This window comes from Hippopotamus amphibius, chromosome 10 (genome assembly GCF_030028045.1).
Source record: "Hippopotamus amphibius kiboko isolate mHipAmp2 chromosome 10, mHipAmp2.hap2, whole genome shotgun sequence".
NCBI lineage: Eukaryota > Metazoa > Chordata > Mammalia > Artiodactyla > Hippopotamidae > Hippopotamus > Hippopotamus amphibius.
Window position 1 is genome coordinate 52773905 of NC_080195.1, and position 19206 is coordinate 52793110.

The following is a 19206-nucleotide window of genomic DNA, read 5'->3' on the forward strand; positions in this document are numbered from 1 at the left end:
GGTTCTCTGGTTCTTCATGTATAAAATAAGGTTGATAACTTTATGATGGTTGTTGTGATGAGACAATGAGATGATATATATGGCATGCCTGCCATAGTTCCTGGCACAGAATAAGCCCTCAATAAATTATCGGTTGACTCAAAAGGATGAATGAATGAAAGCATATTATTTCTTATTTACTTTCAAAAAGGATGTATATAGCTTACAATAAAAAATACGTCTGTAACGTGCGAGTTAACGATAAATGTCAGCCGCTCCTAAGTATACAGTCAAGACAACTGAAAACACGTTCACACAAAAACTTGTACATGACTTCAGAGCAGCAGCATCATAACCAAAAAGTAGAAACAGCCCAAATGTCCGTCAACTGATGCACGTATAAATAAAATGTGGTATATCCATACAAGAGAATATCACTCAGCCATAAAAAACAGAAATACTGATACACGAGAACATACCCTGAGTGAAAGAAGTCGGTCACAAAAGACCACGTGTTGTATGATTCCACTTATGTGAAATGTGCAGAAGAGACAGAATCCACAGAAACAGAAAGAGATGAATGGTTGCCAGGGTCTGGCAGGAGGGCAAGATGTGGAGTGACTGCTTACTGGGTGTGGGGTTTCTTTTTGGAGTGATGAAAATGTTCTGGAATTAGACAGTGGTGATGGTTGCACAATTCTGTGAATACACTAAAAACCACTGAATTGTACACTTTAAAATGATTAAAGTGGTGAATTTTATGGTATGTGAATTTTAAAAGAAAGCTCATAAACCACACAGAGGACAGGACGGGTTGAGAATGATTCTACCAGAAATCCAAATCTGATATTAATTGCAATTGACTACTTTGATGGTTATAATTGATTTTCTCAAGTATATTAGCCAAACTAGAAAGGAATGCTTTGATCAGCTAATACAAATATTTTGCAGATACAGCTTTCATACACCACTGGTTCTCCAAGTGTGGACCCTGACCAGCAGCAGCAGCAGCACCTGGAAACTTGTTAGAAATACAGATTTTCGGCAGCACTCCAGACATGCTAAATCAGAAATTCTGGGGATGAGGTCCAGGAATCTCTGCTTCAAAAGCCCTCCCTTCAAAAGACACATGCTAATACTGGAAAATCACCCCCACACAAATGGTAGTTACCAGGCTCACGGATCAGCTGGATTTTTTATTTTTTACAAATTAGGCTCATGTGAGTTCAAGCAGCATAAACCAACACCAATGCATTCCTAGGGTTACTTATGTTATTACAAGAACGACAGGACTGAAACATCATATCTTGCACTGCATCACATCCAGCCCGAAATAGCTACATGTTTCTCACACATAGTGGGTTTCAATGCTAGCTAGTCTCTGCATACACGCACCCACAAACACACACCCATTGCTGAATGCCTAGCGCCCAGTGCAGGGCAGAACAAAGTAAGTACTCAAGAAATGCTTGCAAGAAAGACAAATATTATATGATATCCCTTACACGTGGAGTCTAAAAAATAGTACAAATGAACTTATTCACAACACAGAAACAGACTCACATAGAAAAAAACTTATGGTTACCAGAGGGGAAGGCGGGAGGCATAAATTGGGAGTATGGGGTTAACAGATACACAGTACTATATGTAAAATAAACAACAATCGGACTTCCTAGGTGGCGCAGTGGGTAAGAATCTGCCTGCCAATGCAGGGGACACGGGTTCGATCCCTGCCCCAGGAAGATCCCACATGCCATGGAGCAACAAAGCCCGTGTGCCACAACTATTGAGCCTGCACTCTAGAGCCTGTGAGCCACAACTATTGAGCCCATGTGCCGCAACTACTGAAGCCCACGCACCTAGAGCCCATGCTCTGCAACAAGAGAGGCCACTGCAATGAGAAGCCCGCGCACCACAAGGAAGAGTAGCCCCCACTCGCCGCAACTAGAGAAAGCCTGTGTGCAGCAACAAAGATCCAACACAGCCAATAAAATAAATAAATAAATAAATATATTAAAAAAAATAAAATTAACAATCATTTACTATATATTGCACAGGGAACTATAGTCACTATCTTGCAATAAACTATAATGGAAAAGAACCAAAAAAAGAATATAGGTATACACTTTGCTGTATACCTGAAACTAACACAATATTGTAAATCAATTATACTTCAATTAAAAAAAAAAGAAATGCTTGCGAAGAGAAGACATTCTGAATACATATGCAAGTATAAACAGGTTGCCTCTTAAGTCGTTCACCTAAGACTTCTGAAATATCATACTGAAAGTAAAGATGAGATCTAATAGTTAGAGGAACATTGCCAGTGCCTCTAGATAATAACTGGAAGAGTTTAGGAACTCACTAAAAGCAACAGAATGGTATTCCAGTTCCCCACGCCACATTCACGTGATAGGCCATGTACACAACCGATCAGAAACATGCTAGAAACACATGCACACACACCACACCTCTGGTGCACAGGCACACGTGGATGTGGGCAGGATCCCCAGACACGCACACGCAGTGTAGGCAGTACACACACACAGCGGACCCTGAGAGCTAGATCCCAGCCCACCCTAACTTATTCCTGCGCCCTGTGCCTAAGGCAAAGAAGGGTGGACTGGTAGGGTATATGCCAGGACGAGTCATTTACCATCGTTCTCCAGAGACACGGGTGCGCCGTTGTTAAAGATTTGATCCACATGATTCAGGATGAATTCAATCACCACCTGCTGGACCCGAACGGCAAGGAAGGCAGCATCTCCATTGCAACCAGTGGCTTCAATTTCTTTGGACCTGAACCGTGGAAGAAACACATTCAGTGAATGTCTGCCCCACCCGCTGCAGCATAAGGGGGAGCCAGTGGGCCTTTGGGACAAGTCCCCAGTTGCTAAGTGTATCGTTTGTTCATTTGTATTATGTTAACTCTTTAAGATCAATTAAAAGGCCTCTCCCAAAGCTGTGAAGCCCAACAAACGGAACAAATTGGAAACAGTTACCCGATATTATACATTGCAAAACTGTGAACACTATATCAGTGAATATAGAGGAATGGATTTTTTTCTTCACAGGATCTTCTTCCACCTCCACACAATGGTTCTAAAGGCAGGTCATCATTTATGAAGTCATATGAAGCAGCTGATGCAAGTTATAGCCCACCCACCAAAACCACCAAAAGCAAAGGAGCCCCGAAGACCCAGAAAGGCCTTTTCAGTAAATTCTAACATATAAACCCATAACGTTGGCCACATCCTGGTTATAGCCAGAAAATATCTCTGGGTTCCAGAGTTCGCAAGGATAGCAGGCAAAGACTATTAAAATCACCTTTAATTCCCATGTGTGACAAATAACCACCCAGCCGCACGTTTGTCTATAAGGGGCTTCAGTTTTGAAGAATCCAGTCTTTGTTTGAATTGGGGGCTGCTTTGAGCCCACTGGGGTAGCGAGGATTGGGGTGCTGGTTACCTGAGGAGGTTTGGCGCCCACACCAGGGCCAGGTTCCTGGCATGCATGTTGGTCTTGCTGCTGAAGGAGGCGATGTGGGCCAGGTGTCGAATCAGGTATTCCAAGGTCCTATTACGGTTCATTTTTTAAAAAACAATGTAAGAAAATTAAGAGCCTGTGTGAAGCCTGACATCTGGACATAATTTCTAAAGGTTGAGTTTTAGAGACTCTAAATACGTCTATCTCATGAATTTTGGAGGACTACCAGGAAGATATCAAGATTGATGGAAGCAATATTCTTAGCCCTAGGAGTACTGGCTGCGGGTGGGGAAGAGATGGTCTTGACAGAAGTCAGCTGAGGCCCTTGGAGCAGCAGCCAGAGACAGAACCGGGGTCTCACAGCACCTGTAGCCTGCGCCTCCTTTCACCCAGGGCAGCATCGCCTCCATGCTGTCTTGAAACTGGCCCTCATGTCAGCTTTTATTGCAATTCTTCCACCTCCAGGTATCCTGGTACTTGTTAGGGAGCTCATTTGATGGATGAGTAACATCTGTAATTGCTGGGACGCTCTTACACCACATCAGAATCTACCCCCTTGTAAAAGCTGGGCAGGCTTAGGGAGCCCTGGGAAGGTTGATGGGATTAAGGGCTAAGTTGTGAGAATGCAATGAAAGGATGAAATGATGTAACGGATGGCACTGATGAGCATACAGAGATCAGTCAGCCGAACGCTCAAGAGCAACAGTCAAATCCTGTTTACAAACCATCTTGTGCGGACGTAGAGAACAGACTTGAGGACACAGCGGGGGCGGGGGGAAGCTGGGACGAAATGAGAGAGTAGCACTGACATATATACACCACCAAATGTAAACTAGATAGCTCGCGGGAAGTTCCTGCATAACATAAGGAGATCAGCTCAATGACGGGTGATGCCTTAGAGGGCCAGGATAGGGAGGGTGGGAGGGAGTCATGGGAGGGTGGGGATATGTGTATAAACACAGCTGATTCACTTTTGATTTCACTCACTCAAAAACTGGCATGGCAGTGCAAAGCAGTTATATTCCAATAAAGAGCTTTAATTAAATAAACAAACAAATAAATAAAATAAATAAAACCCACCTTGGTTTCCACAGATTTGGTTATGCTACGAACCTGGGTAAGAACGTAGACCGTCTCTGTGAGGCTGGCTTGTGAGATCAGACTGATTCTTGTGGGACTCTGAGGGGTGCCCTGAAAGGACCTTAGACATGGGCTGTCCCTTCCCGCCAATGGCTCTGGTCAGGCGCCAACTCACTCTGATAAAAGTGACCTGTTCGCCCACCTCAACCTGCCTCGGGAAAGCCACTATCCACTGAATGTGTCCCCTTTTATGATGCCAGCCTGCATCTGTGGCATTACGCCACACTGAGAGGCTGTTTCTTTTACCAAGGATTCTTACCTGTAGTGGGACGGGGGGAGCTCCTGGATAACATTTTGGATGCGGGCCAGTTGGCCTTCTTCCGGGCAGTGCGACACCGCCTCCTGTGGAGAGGAAATGACGCAGCCCGGTGAGTGCCTGAGATGGGGGGACACCCACCTGCGTCTGCGCGTTCTACTTAGGCTTCTGGTATTCCAGCCTCCCAACCATGCCTGGAGATCGCCCTTCCACGAGGCATGCGTTTCTAGGAAAAACAAACCACTAACATCTCTGAGGGTTCACGATGGGAGGTGTCTAACACTGTGGGCACACGGGGTCTCTGTGCATCCTCAGATCGTTGGTAGGTACCTGGTAAAGAAGGTGTAGAATCTTGGGTGTGTCCTGTGTGGCACAGAGAGTCACAGAGACTCACACTGGGAGAGAGAAACAGACAGAGATAGGCAGGCAGAGTGGGATGGAGATGATGGAGTGGCTCCACATTTACTCAGCCGGGTGCAAACAGCCACTCCCCACCTAGCCTGAGACTATCCCTTGACTGGGCTACTCCGTGGCTGCCTGTCATGGATGCCAGGAAGCTGGGACGAAGGGAAGACGTGCCTTCTCAGCAGGATAAGAGCTTTGTCCCTGAGACCCGGTGGCCTTGTCCGGACTTGCTCTCTGGTGGTTTCCTGTGTGGGTATTTGGTTTCCCCCCTCAGCCCAGGCCCTCAAGGAGAGGCTGGGACTTCAGGAAAGGCAGTGTGATCACAGGCCTGCCCAGGGCCCCTGCACCACGCGAGTGTCCCCGACAGACTCCCCTGCGCCCCGTCCTGAGAACCTGTCCTGCCTGTGCTCAGGCTCAGGCAGGGCAGTGGCTGAGCACTCCGGACTGCCAGCATGGGAGCTGTACCTAAGTTCAAGGTCAATGGTAATCACAGCTTTCTTTTTTTTACTGAGGTATAGTTTACACATGTTAAAAATGTACAAATCTTCTGGTACAGCTCCCTGAGTCCTTTCACATGCATACTAACCGTGGAACCCCATTCAGATCGAGACAAACTTTAAAAGGGGCTCCTGAGCGCACGTCAGTCCCTGTGACCCTGAATTCACAAGCATATGTGACTTACACAGTCGCATCCCCTCGCAGTGCTGGAAACTTGCTTTACATTTATATATAACGAAAAGCATAATCAGAAAACATATTCTTTAATGTGATGAGCACTGCCTCCTGCAACACAACCAAAAAGAAGATCCCAGCTGTGGTGTGGTTTTCTTATATTGTTCAGTCACTGGCTGTTATTTCTTGCTTGAATGTGAAGGCTGAAGTTCAAACTCTCAGGAATGAGAGTTTTTAGGCACAGAAAAGTGGAAGGAAACGAACTTTATGGGGCACCTCCTGTTTGCCGGACCCTATTCCAGGCCACGCCTGCTGTGTCTGTTCTGGTCTCACTCGGAGGAGACCTCCAAGACGCTGCCGCAGCCTGCACCTTCCAATCCCCCTCACGTGTGTCCATTTTTCCCCACAGCACTTGCCATCATTACTTAAACATATAATGTACTTATTTACAGACTTTTTGCATGTTGTGTCTCTCTTGCTCGACGTAAGGTCCGTAAGTGCAGGGATGTGATGAATCCCAGCGCCTGGAACGTGCCTGCCGCACGGCAGGTGCTCCCTGTCGACCCTTTGGAGGACTACCCGTGCTCCACTTCCCTAAGTGGGACATCATGCCAGAGCTTTGCCCACCACGTTGTTTCTGTTTTTGTTTGACTTTTTATTTAATTGAAGTAAAGCGGTCACAGGAGCTAACCACGTTCAAAGACAATCGAAAATCTCTACGTGGAAAAACTAGATTTCATTTCCTAATCAGAAGTGGTGAGAAATTCAGGGCTAGGAGGGTCACTGTCACAGGTGTCTCAATGTCCTGGTGTGTCTGCAAGCCTGAGGATAGAGTATAACAGAAGCATGAGCTCTGCTGCAGTCTTCACTTTTTGAGATGTGTAGGATGTAGAGGGTGGGGACAAGAATGGGGCCTGGAGGAGACACCTGACACATCTGCCCTCTTCCTGGGAGCTGGCAGTTAGAAAACAGATTTGTGGAGAGGACCCGACTCCCAATAAAGTAAGGGAAGGGAGAGAGCTGGAGGACGGAGGGGTGGAGGAATGCAGCCTGGATCCTCCCTCATTCTACCCTGCGAAGGGGGAGGAGGGGGAGGAGGGGGAGGAGAGAGAGGGAGGCCTCTCTTCTCTCAGGAAAGCTAGGGTGAGCTTTGCAAAGCTTCGTGCCCACCCTCTTCCCAAGCCTCCCGCTCTTCCCTCCACTTTCTAAAAATGTGTCTGGGGAATACATGTGTAGGTCAATTTAACAGCCCTCCTGGAAAGTTCCTTTAATATTTTAGGAAGCTGTTAATCACCTTTGCTCTGAGAGGCTGGGTGGGCTCACCTCTGATGCCTGCAGGTCCCATTTGGGACTGGTGTTCATTTCATTATTCACAGCCTTTCCCCATCGCACCCCAATCCTATTTAGAAGCTCTCTAGATCTTCATTTTTCTCCCGGGGTCTGCTCACTGCAAAGCTATTTTTCGATCTCTTTATGTTCCCCCATTAGGATAGCAGAACCCATCACTGGGGAATTGAGGGAAGGGAGGTGAAACTTTGCCCACCCCAATTTTTTGCCTGAAAGAGAATTTCACTCAACATTAGCCAAGCCAATCTTGCTAATGGTTAAACCTTAAAAGATCTAGGTTGAATCTGTGGCTATTTTTTCTCTTCCAATCAGTATCAGTAAGACCAGCTTCCTGCCCTTTGAGGACTCTGGTCCCCTCTGGCCGGGCCCAGGCTCTAGCTTCCTCTGTTTACCCGAACAACACCTCCACCCCTGCTACCCGGGCAGCGCCATCCCCAGCACGGACAAACAACCAATGGCTGTCCCTTCCAACTGCACGCCAGCTGCAACTCAGTTTTTACCCTTTATTTTGTATTAATTATTTAAAAATTATTATAAAGCCACTTTCATTATTTTTAATTATTTTAAGCTATGAGGTTAAAAAGTAATTTATGCACACGATTTTAAAAATGCAAAGCATTCAAAGGAGTACACAGAAGAAAGTCAGTCTTCCAACTGCAGACCCTAGGTCTCCAGAGACAGCCACTGCTGTCTTCAGATAGTCACTTACCTACCTGTCTCTGCCACGCCCGTGGCAGCAAGCATGACCACATGACCTGGCCCATCTGCAAATTCCCTGTCTCCCGTCATTTCCTCCTTGCCTGTCCCCTGTGGACCCTGCTGGCCTGCATACATTCCCTCAAGCAGGCTCGGCCTGTCCTCGACCAGGGCCTTTGCACCTGCTGCTGCTTCTTGGCTCCCTCTTCCACCAGACATTTGCACAATTTGTTCCCCTGCTTCATCCTCGTCTCTGTTCAAATATCTCGTCGTAGAGAGACCTTTGATCATCCTACCAAAAATAGCAGTCCCCATCATTCTCTGCCCTGCACCCTGCATTAACTGTCTTCATAGTGCTGAGCAATGGTTCAAATCATAGCTGTGCTTTAAATTGGTTTATTATCGGTCTCCGTCATTACAATGTAAGTTTCATGAGAACAAGGATTTTCTCTGTCTTGCTTACCATTAAACCCCCAGCACCTGGAACTGTGCCTGCCTGGTATACACAGTAGGTGCTCAATAGACATTTATCATATGAAATAAGTGAATGGATCTATATTTTGCTTTGCATTTCAAAATGCCAGAGAGTCCCATTTTGGCTGCACTTCCAGGACAGTACCATCCTAGGACCAAACCTCCTATGTGGGGAGCACCAGCTTTGCTGAGACAACTCCCCTCAACTTTGGGCTCTTGGCAGGATGAACAATCAGCCCAGTTTGCCTGAGACTGAGGAGTTCTCTGGGACCCAGGACTTTTCAGAGTTAAAAGTGGGGGAGTCCCTGGCAAACCAGGACAGTTGGCCGCTGCCCTGTTGCAGCATCTCGAGCTCACAGCCAGTCAGCCTCTGCCTGATGCCACACACCAGTGGTCCACCCCCAGTGGCACTTCAGAGGACGTGTGCAGGTCACCCAACCTGCCAGCAAACGTTTACTAGGTAACAGTCACAACATTCTCCAGTAGCTGGACAGCAGGGAAAGGAAGCACAATAATGAATGAAATAAACATAGTTTCTGCCCTCAGGAAGCTGAGAGTTTAATGAGGAAGATGGATACACAAAGACATTATTTCAATATAAAATTTAATACCTCTCTAAACTGCCTTCTCTAAAAATCCTAAGTCAGCAACCTTTCTCTACCTTGGGTATAATAACTTTAGCTGAATCAATCTGGCCTAAATTGAATTTTTCCTAAAATGAAGTTTTTTTTTTCTGATAAAAATAAAATGTAGGGTAGTAGGCTGAATAGTTGCTCCCAAAGATATCAGATCCTAATCTCTAGAACCTGTAAATGTTACCTTATTTGGAAAAAGAGTCTTTGCAGGTGTGATTAAGTTAATGCTTTTGAGATGAGATTCTCATGGATTATCCAGGTAGGCCCTAAATCCAATCACAGGTACCCTTAAAAGAGGGAAGCAGAGGAAGATTTGACAGAGACAGAAGAGCAGAAGGCAGTGTGACCATGGAGGCAGAAATGGGAGTGCTGCGGCCGCAAGCCAAGGCATGCCAGCAGCCACCAGAAGCTGGGGGGAGGCAAGGAACAGGTTTTCCCTTAGAGTCTCTGGAAGGACCATGGCCCTGTTGACACCTTGATTTCAGCCCAGGGAAACTGATTTCAGACTTCTGGACTCTAGAACTGCTAGAAGAATAACTTTCTGCTGTTTAAGCCATCAAGTTTGTGGTCATTTGTTACAGCAGCCACATGAAACTGACACATGTACTTGAAGGAAATAAACATCACCTGCTATCCCACCACCCAGACATAACCACTAGGAACCTACTCACATGTGAAGCATAAAAGAAGCAATCTGCCCAGACTTCCCAGCACTAAATATGAACACGGGCACCATTCAGTTGCAATATACTGCTTTTTTCTATTTAACTTTATATTGTGGCCAGCAAATAGTCTTCAGAAATAGGACTTCTCACGGCTACCCAGGATTGAAAACAATAGATTTATTATCATTTAGTTAACCCATCCCTTATTGTCAGACATGTAGATACTTCCCAATTTTGTTATTGTAATCTGGGAGTGAAATATTTATAAATCAATTGTTTGTGTGCATATCTGATTATTATCTTATAAGAATGGAGTCCTAGAATAGAGTTACTGTATTAAATAATATGAGCATTTTAGGACTCTTGATAGTAATTTCAAATGACTTTGTGAAATTTCCAGCCAATTTACACTTGCAGGAGAAAACTATGAAAGAGCCAGTGTCACCACAGGCTTGGCAGCATGAAATATTAACATTTAAAATATGTTTCTTTAATATGCAAACATATTTTTTCTAATACATTTATATTTTTTCTAATACATTTATATTTTAAAGTTGGTTTTATTTATTTATTAAAATTAATTAATTTATTGGCTATGCGGCTAATGGGATCTTAGTTCCCCAACCAGGGATTGAACCTGGGGCCTCGGCATTGACAGTGCAGAGTCCTAACCACTGGACCACCAGGAAATTCCCCATTTGTACTTTTTAAATAATTATATTTCTTCTATGACTTGTCTGTTGAAGTTCTTTGCTCATTTGTTTAGCAGAGTGTTATATGGTTTTTATTTTTTATTGACAGGTAGGAGTTTTATATAATTAAAAATATTAATCTCCTGTCATCTTTATTGTAAATGTTTTCCATAGTTGGTCATTTGCCTTTTAATTTTGTTAATGTATTTTTTAATAGAGAAAAAAATAATCTGTACGTAGTTTGTTAAATTTGTCTTTGTGATTTTTTTCCCTTTGCTTTTATTCTTAGAAAGCCCTTCTCCACCCTGAGATTTGCTAAATGGTAAGAATGTAACTTGACTCCCCTCCTTTCCCAACACTCAGCCAATTTTCCTAACATTGTTTATTGAATTGTTCCTTCATTAGTTTGGTATGTTTTCTTTATCTCTTGTTAAATTATTTAATACCTGAGCCTATTTAAGAGCAGTTAAATCTATTTTAAAAATCGTGTGGTAGTTCTGAGACAGAATGTTGAATCTTTCCTTCCACTTACTAGCTGTACACACCCAGGCGAAAGTCACTCTGAGCCTCAATTTACTTATCTGTAAAAGAGACAATGAAACCTACTCCAAAGAGTTATTTGAGGACTGAATGAAATAATATTTGTAATAAGCTTATCATATAGTATGCACTCAATAAGTGGCAGATATCATCATTATTTTCTATTAATATTTTTCTAACTGTTATATTCTACTGAAATGTTATTCTACTTCAGCTGTGCAAGTGAGTTTCAATAAATCATTGTAAGAATGTGTGACAATGCAATAGAACTGTTCCCATGTCCCTGGAGAAGGTTTGCTTATATTTTCATAATTTGTCACTGTGATCAAAGAAATCTACTCAATGACAAATTTTTCTACATAGTTAACCATCACTAGGTCTTATCTATGTAGAGCTCAGTTGTCACAAGAAAACATTCTTATTTTAGTTCTTAGTTGCACTAAACTATATTTAAATACAATGTTAAGTTTTCTTGAGATTCAATAACAAGTGGACAATAACATTGCTTTGGTATTTTTTATTCATTTATTTTTTTGCCATGGGAGACAAAATGATTAACAATGTCAGAGAACAGAAGTGGGGAGAGATAGACATGGATTTTGTTCTGAGCCTATAAACAAGATCTAAGAAGAAACTTGTATTTCTGAAGTTTTTAGGTGAGAATTCCTATCTATCCCCTTCTATCATAGAATGAAATTTAGTTAAATTAGACTCGGTCAGTTATTTAACGTGATGATATTGTAATCTTACGTACATATTAAAAGAAAAATAAGATATATTTTTGGTTGATTGAGATTGGCAAACAACTGAACAAACTGAAAATACCCAGTGTTGGCAAGGCTGCGTGAAAAAGAACATTCTTGTCTCTCTGCAGAACAATCTGGCAACATGTGACAAAATTTTAAATAAGAACTTTTTACTCAGTAAATCTACTTCTGTGATCTTTTTCATAAGGATATAAATAGACAAAAGTATAAAGATATGTTCAAAATGTTTACTATAATGTTGTTTATAAAAGCAAAGTGTTAAGAAACAAAAAGTCCTGGGACTTTCCTGGTGGTCCAGTGGTTAAGACTTCTACTGCAGGGGGGCACAGGTTCAATCCCTGGTCCGGGAACTAAAATCCTGCATGCCATGCGTGGTGTGGTCAAAAAAAAAAAAAAGAAAAGGAAGAAAGAAAAAAAGAAAGGAAGGAAGAAAGAAACAAAAAGTCTAAATGTCCATCAGTAGGAAACTGGTTTAAGAAATCATTGTGTGTGTGAGAGAATACTCTGTAAAAATAGTGCCTCTCTGTATTTGTAACCATGGAAAGATGGTCACATTGTTGAATTAGCACAATTCCAAAACAGCAATATGTAGTACTGAGGAACAAAAGTTGGGAGAGAGAAAGGGAGAGACAGAGGGGGAGAGAGAGAGAGAGACAGACAGACAGACAGACAGAAAGATCTGTGAGGCTGTCTCCTTCAATGTTAATAGCAGATATGCCCAGGATGTGAGATTTCAGGTGATTTATACTTTCTCCTTTATATTCTTCTCGATTGGTTTAATTTTTGCAATAAAAATTTATCTTGGTTTAGAAAAACAAAACACAACAAAAACACTATGCAGAGAGTAAAAGAATGAAGGAAATAACCACGTTAACTGTCGCTGTCTTTGGTTTTCAAGAAGAGAGACCAAGGGTTCCTTTCTACTTTCCTCCATTTTCCAAATTTTCTTTTATTGAGTATGATTATTATTTTTTTTTATTATTTTTAAAATGAGGAAATGCTCATGTATCACAGTGTTGGTGATAATCTGACAGACACACGAGGCCCACAACCTTTCCTCCTGGTTCCCGGGAAGAACTCCCCTGTGGTTGGAGGGTCAGAGGCCGTTATTCATGACTGAGCCACGCAGAGTGCGGGCTCCTCTGCCTTCTGCCTTAGATCTCAAGGTCCCCTGAGATCTTCCAGAGTCCCCTGACCACTGACACATCCACATCAGCTGGTCTATGTTGGCTGCTCCTGTGGTCAACATTCATGCCCATGTTTTTTGTTTGTTTTTTGGCACGTTTTGGCCTAATTTTTTTCATTAAAAATTAGCATATTTTTAGTGGATAAGATTTTGAAAGTTAAAGTACAAAGAAGCAGGGAAAACTATCTATAATCCCATCATTAAAATAAGCGGCTATTAATCTTGCAAACGTCTTTCTTTTTAATCGTGTCAATGTACAATTGTGTATCTGCTTTTTCCAATTATCATTAGGAGTGTTTCTCTGTATCACTGAAAACTCCTCAATCTATTTTAAGGGTCCACACCCAATTTCTAAAAAGCATTCATGTACTCCTATATAATTTCAAATTGGAGAACATTTATATGCTCAAAATAGGTTTATTACAAGAGCCATAAGAAAGATTCCTTCCCATGGTTAGAGCCCAGATCTGGTCCTTACCAGTAACTGCAACTCCGTAACCTTAATTTCAAACATCCCCCCTGACCACCCCACTCCAACAGTCTCCTGACCTCACTGGGATGAATGATCCACGGATCTCCTTCTTCACTGTTACTCACCTGCCTTAGGCCCTAATTTGTCTTCGTATCCGGACAAAACGCTACGATCAATTATTTCAATCACCCCCTTGCACATACTCTCATCTCCCTCCCCCTCTTCTTCTAGCTGAGCCTCAACCTCGGTTAAACCCAACGCTTCACCTAGTCTGCACCTCCCACTCCCCCCCACCCCCACCCTGCAGCCGAATGTTCAAGCCCTATTCTTAATGCTGTCTCTAAGACATGCTCCAAGCATTTATTCACCTTTCTCCTCTTCCTGCGGGGGCCCTAGTTGGTGACCATGCAGCTGATATGCAGGTGTTCTGTTCTAGCCCATCCATCCTCCACAAACCCAACGCGCTGGCCTAGCCTGCGCTTGTTGCTGTGTAGAGCTAAATCGGACTCCAGGGTAGATCTGTTTCTTTGACTTTAACCTTTGCTTTTTGTTGCTTTTGTTATTGTAATCATACATGATGGCCTGCCTCAGGGAACCCTGCCCCTATGCCTGAATGTAAACTAAAGTGCCTCAGTTCAGCTCACAGGCAGACGCTCTGCCCTGCCCACCTGTGTGAATGGCTGAAATTAACATATCCCCTCATAGAGGCTGGTTATTCCCGGAGATCTTCTGTAAGACGGATGGCCCTTTCACTTTACTTCCTCACAGCTGCTCCCTCTCTGGTTCTATAAAACAAACTGGCATCCAGACCCCACTAAGATGGTTTTTTAGGAGACATTAGTCTGCCATCGTCTCAGTTTGCTGGCTTTCTGAGTAAAGTCGTACTCCTTGCCTCAACACCTCATCTTCGGTTCATCGGCCTGTCGTGCGGCGAGCAGAGCGAGCTCGGACTGGGTAATGCACTCCCTCTCGGCTGCTTTTCCCAGAATTTCTTATCTTCCCAGCTTTCTGACCTCTCTCTTGACTTCCGTGTGTTCTCTCTCCTTTCTCTACACACCCACCCCTTTGTGCAACCCCCAAAAGAAATACAGTAGGAATAGCCTGAAATGAATTGGCTGTGGGGGGTGGCATCTAGAGCCTCAGGTTCCGGTCCTGCCTGGGGACAGAGTGACCTTGGGCCAGTCACGCCCTTCTCTGGTTCTTAGTTTCCTCCCTACAGAATGACACACATTTGGTTACATAAATATGGAGATGACTTAACCCAGTTCTTACACACAAACAGGATTCTGAAAATTTAAGAAAGGAAAAATTTAGCAAACAATCCTATTACCCTACTTTCCCCAGGATACCATCCTACTTCCATCACCAAGATAATGGTGACCATCTGGTGAGTATTATTATTGTAATTTTAGTGTGGAAACCTTTCCTTGGCCTATCCATGCATCCCACCCAGTAACCATAATGGAAATCCAAACACTCACCGTGAATTTCTCATAGAGCTCATAAGTCAGGAGGGGGTTGGGCAGCTCCCTGAAGTACAGTTTGCAGAGAGAGCCTACACAGTGGATGTCCTGGAGGTACACTTCCCTTGTCAGATCTGGACATTGATCTGAGCCAAACTCTTGCCTGAAACAACACAGACAGAGACATAACAATCTCAGGAACGTGTGTTCCATGTCGGCAGCTACTTGGCTGCGTAGGGGGTGAAAAGACCCTAAACTGCTGATCTGACCATATTTTTGACCTCGATTCACAAAGACCTTCTACTCCAGGCACAAGGAAGCTACGGGAAAGATTTCCACTTCCGTCTGGTTCTTCCCTGAAGAAGCTGCTGTAATTAGAAAGACATAATCCCATTTACCAATGGATTTCTCATGGCATTATGTCTGTAGTCTCAATTATGAACAGTGGAGAAATATGAAAACAATTTTTCAAAAACCCTGTTGAGAGTTGAGTTTTTCCAAAATATTGTTCTAAATGAACTTCTCTTTCTTGGAGGAGAGACCAAAACCAGGGTGAGTCCGATTGCTATCGTTCACGTCCACATATTCATGTCAGCAAACTTGTTTTATCTGGAGACTCAAACTCAAGGTTTGAGAACTTCAATCCACTCTCTCTTTGATGCTGAATGGCAACTTCTAGGCTGCCTGACCGTGACTCCCACACGACAAATGAGCTTATAAATATCTCCTTAAACAATCTATAGTGGGGTGTTTGGGAGCATCGTCAGATTCCAGGCCTCATTTCTAATTAAAAAAAAAAAAATTTCCTAACAAGGTTACATGAATATACTACCTCAAATAATATATACTTACACATTAAAAATCTACTTAAAAGATGATAAATCTGAGCTTTCATACAGAAGAGAAGTTAGGTTTCTTGAGAGTATTCGTTTGGTCAAACAAGAAGTGACAACAAGAAGTGCTCAGAACCAGCATCTCAAAACAGCTTGCTGCCCACTCTCCTGTATTCTGGTTCTGCCCCTTTAATAAAGGCAAGGGAAATCCCTGATGCTGTCAGAACCTGAAAGGAACTGAGTGAGGCCTTGAAAACCATGCAATGACCTCATAAATTCATAGGCATGTGTTTTTTTACGAGGGCAGAACACAAACAACCTAGAGCTTATTCATTTAGTTAGCCAAAAATTTCCCTTGTCAAGGCTAAGGTCAGTCCTTAAATGAAAAAGATTTGGCCGTTGTCCAAGGGTCCTTCCGCAATACCAACTACTGGGTAGTATGTTTCAGAGCTAAGAGTAAACCATTAAAAATACTTGCTGTTGAAACTCTGAAAAATGTCACATGAGTAAATTAGTGACATGATGTAAGCACATAGATCTGTTAAAATCTATGGCTGCACTAAACCAGTTATTTTTTAACAGCTATCATGTCTCTGGGTGTGAAAAGAATGTTTTATTCCTTTGGTATAGTTTCATGACAACTGTAATTTGAGGAGGGGCAGAAAACTAAATAGGAGGAAAAAAGGTAAAATGAATTACCTGCACAATGTAAATTTTACATATTAATCTTGTAACAAGAATGTTTTATTTTAAAAGTCTACTTTTGGGCTTCCTAGGTGGCGCAGTGGTTGAGAATCCGCCTGCCAATGCAGGGGACACGGGTCTGATCCCTGCTCCAGGAAGATCCCACATGCTGCGGAGCAACTAAGCCCATGCGCCACAACTATTGAGCCTGCGCTTTAGAGCCCGTGACCCACAACTATTGAGCCCATGTGCTGCAACTACTGAAGCCCACGCGCCTAGAGCCCATGCTCTGCAATAAGAGAAGCCATGGCAATGAGGAGCCCGCGCACCACAACGAAGAGTAGCCCCCACTCACCGCAACTAAAAAGAAAGCCCATGCACAGCAAAAAAGGCCCAACATAGCCAATTAAAAAAAAAAAGTCTACTTTTATAACTAAAGAATATATAATAAATATATTAAAATATGTTCTTTTTGTATTAAAGAACAATATTCAAAATACATAAACCTATTATTTTAGTCATAGAACTGTATATATTATATATAGTGTATATATATTTTATATATATATACACTATATATACACCCTTTATTTTACAGGTATAACACATCTAAAGAAGATTACTGTCCTCTTAATTCATTGTGGTAGAAATTTCTTCCAAAAAATTCTAGGATACATTTTAGAATTGTTTAGGATAAATTCACAGAATTGGAAATAGTTCCTCTATCAATAATTTTAAAAATGCAGGCATCAGAGAAATGCACAATCATGCAGATGTGTGATTTCTCGACCACAGGTAATATCAAATGTTGAGTGTGTGCCAGCAGAAAAACTCACATTGATCTCCAGGTTCTGAATACCATGTAATGGGGATCTGAGCTTTGGACAGGCAAGTGAGTAAGAATAAATTGTTTTTTACCAACTTATTTAAATCATTTGTGTTCAGCTGAATCCACCTAAGAAGGATAAATCTGGGGCAAGACACAGGAACAGATTGAAAGCCCTCAGGAGTTTTTGTTGGAAAGAATTACATCAGACTGGAGAGCTTCCTGATTAGATTAAAGAACAGTTAGGCATCTAAAAACATCAGCAGTTGATCTTCTGCCCTGTCATCCTCCCCTCAATCCCTTCAGTTTTTAATACTCCCAACACCTGCAGATAGAGGTATGGACAGAGGAAGGATCATGGCAGAATCCTTTGGGGGGCTATTCTTTGGCTTACCTTAGCCGTTGTATGTTTGAGGTGACTCCCGAAAGCCGATAAATTCCATCCACAATGCCGTGAGTCTCTATAAATTCTGCACAGCTCTTCAATACATATGGAACTATGCAAAGGAAAAGAAAAAAAGTATTAGGTATAAGCCTGGCTGTCTTTTTAAAGAGAGCCTTTTAAAAACCCAGGTAACTTCAAAGAGAAGTAAGTATGGAACGCATGTGAGTTACAAGTGGAAACGATTACTTGTAAATGGTAGGTGATCTCTGGTATCTAAAAAAAAAATCATAGGGTTTTGTTACAGTTTGGAAAACTCATGTGTTTTAAGAATTAGGTCTTTTTTTTTTTTTTTTTTAAGAATTTGAAAAATATGCAAACACTTAGATTTTTGAAACCAGCAGTGACCTTAGAAATCCCACAACTCAATCTCATTTCACTGCTTCTCCCAGTGTGGTCTCCTGACCAGTAACACCAGCATCTCCTGGGAACTTGTTGGGAATGCAAATTCCCAGGCCCCACTCCAGACCCACTGAATCAGAAATTCCGGAAGTGGGGCCCAGCAATCTGTGTTTTAAAAAGCCTTCCAATCTAAAAAAATGGTACTGATGAACCCAGTGACAGGGCAAGAATAAAGATGCAGATGTAGAGAACGGACTTGAGGACACAGGGGGTGGGGGCAAAGGGGAAGCTGGGACGAAGTGAGAGAGTAGCATTGACATACATACACTACCAAAGGTAAAATAGATAGCTCGTGGGAAGCTGCTGCATGACACAGGGAGATCAACTCGATGATGGGTAATGACTTAGAGGGCTGGGATGGGGAGGGTGGGAAGGAGTTGCGGGAGGGAGGAGATATGGGGATATATGTATAAATATAGCTGATTCACTATGTTGTACAGCAAATCTGGCACAACACTGAAAAGCAATTATATTCCAATGAAGAGCTAAAAATAAATAAATAAATAAATAAATAAATAAATAAATAGCCTTCCAGGTGACTGTTGTGTGATAAAATTAGAGAACTCTTGCCTATTCGATACATGAAGAAACCAAAGGGCAGGTAAATTTATTTACCTCACTCAAGAGTACTTGTTGCTTATGAAAAGTAAGTAACACATGGAAAAATGCTTACGATGTAGGTGGGTAAAAGAAAAACAAGGCACAAAATCAAATATATATTGTGAATTCAACTATGTTTAAAAAAACTACAAAGGGAAAAAAAAAGACTGGAAGAATATCTGCCAGGAGGTTAAAGTTGACTTACAGGCGAAAGTGTTTTTTTAAAGGTGAGAACTGCCCCCCACCCTACCACCACCAAATGGGTGGTCAAATCAGTCATTGATTGAATGGGCCTCAAAAAAGGGACCAACGTGGCCTCTCGAATTCCTGCCACTCCAGAAGTCCGGGTCTGGGTAGAAGAGTCTGGCTGTGCTGTTCTCTCCTCAGTGACCCAGAATGGAAGCCACAGGCCCTCTGGATGGCATGGAGAGAGTGGCAAATCACTTACCACTTTGGTCCTTGGGCAGGTCCACGTGAGAGCCCTCTGTGAGAGTGCTATGGATGGTATGCAACTACCAAAGCCTTGGGTGCCAAAGCCTTCAGG

General features: G+C 42.7%; 1 protein-coding gene and 1 non-coding gene across 2 annotated transcripts in view; both read right to left on the reverse strand.

Annotated features, from left to right (window-relative positions):
- The window catches only part of ARHGAP31 (Rho GTPase activating protein 31), a 115680-nt gene that overhangs the window by 36283 nt on the left and 60191 nt on the right, over nucleotides 1–19206 (reverse strand). Inside the window, exons 2-6 of the mRNA XM_057696265.1 lie at nucleotides 17613–17715; nucleotides 14894–15038; nucleotides 4865–4947; nucleotides 3448–3555; nucleotides 2636–2778 (exon numbers count right to left, since the gene is read on the reverse strand). Of these exons, the coding sequence (XP_057552248.1) occupies nucleotides 2636–2778; nucleotides 3448–3555; nucleotides 4865–4947; nucleotides 14894–15038; nucleotides 17613–17715 (582 nt within the window). The remainder of the gene's footprint in view (nucleotides 1–2635; nucleotides 2779–3447; nucleotides 3556–4864; nucleotides 4948–14893; nucleotides 15039–17612; nucleotides 17716–19206) is intronic.
- TRNAD-GUC (transfer RNA aspartic acid (anticodon GUC)) lies at nucleotides 10372–10444 on the reverse strand. Its single transcript has one exon. It is a non-coding gene; the product is annotated as a tRNA-Asp (tRNA).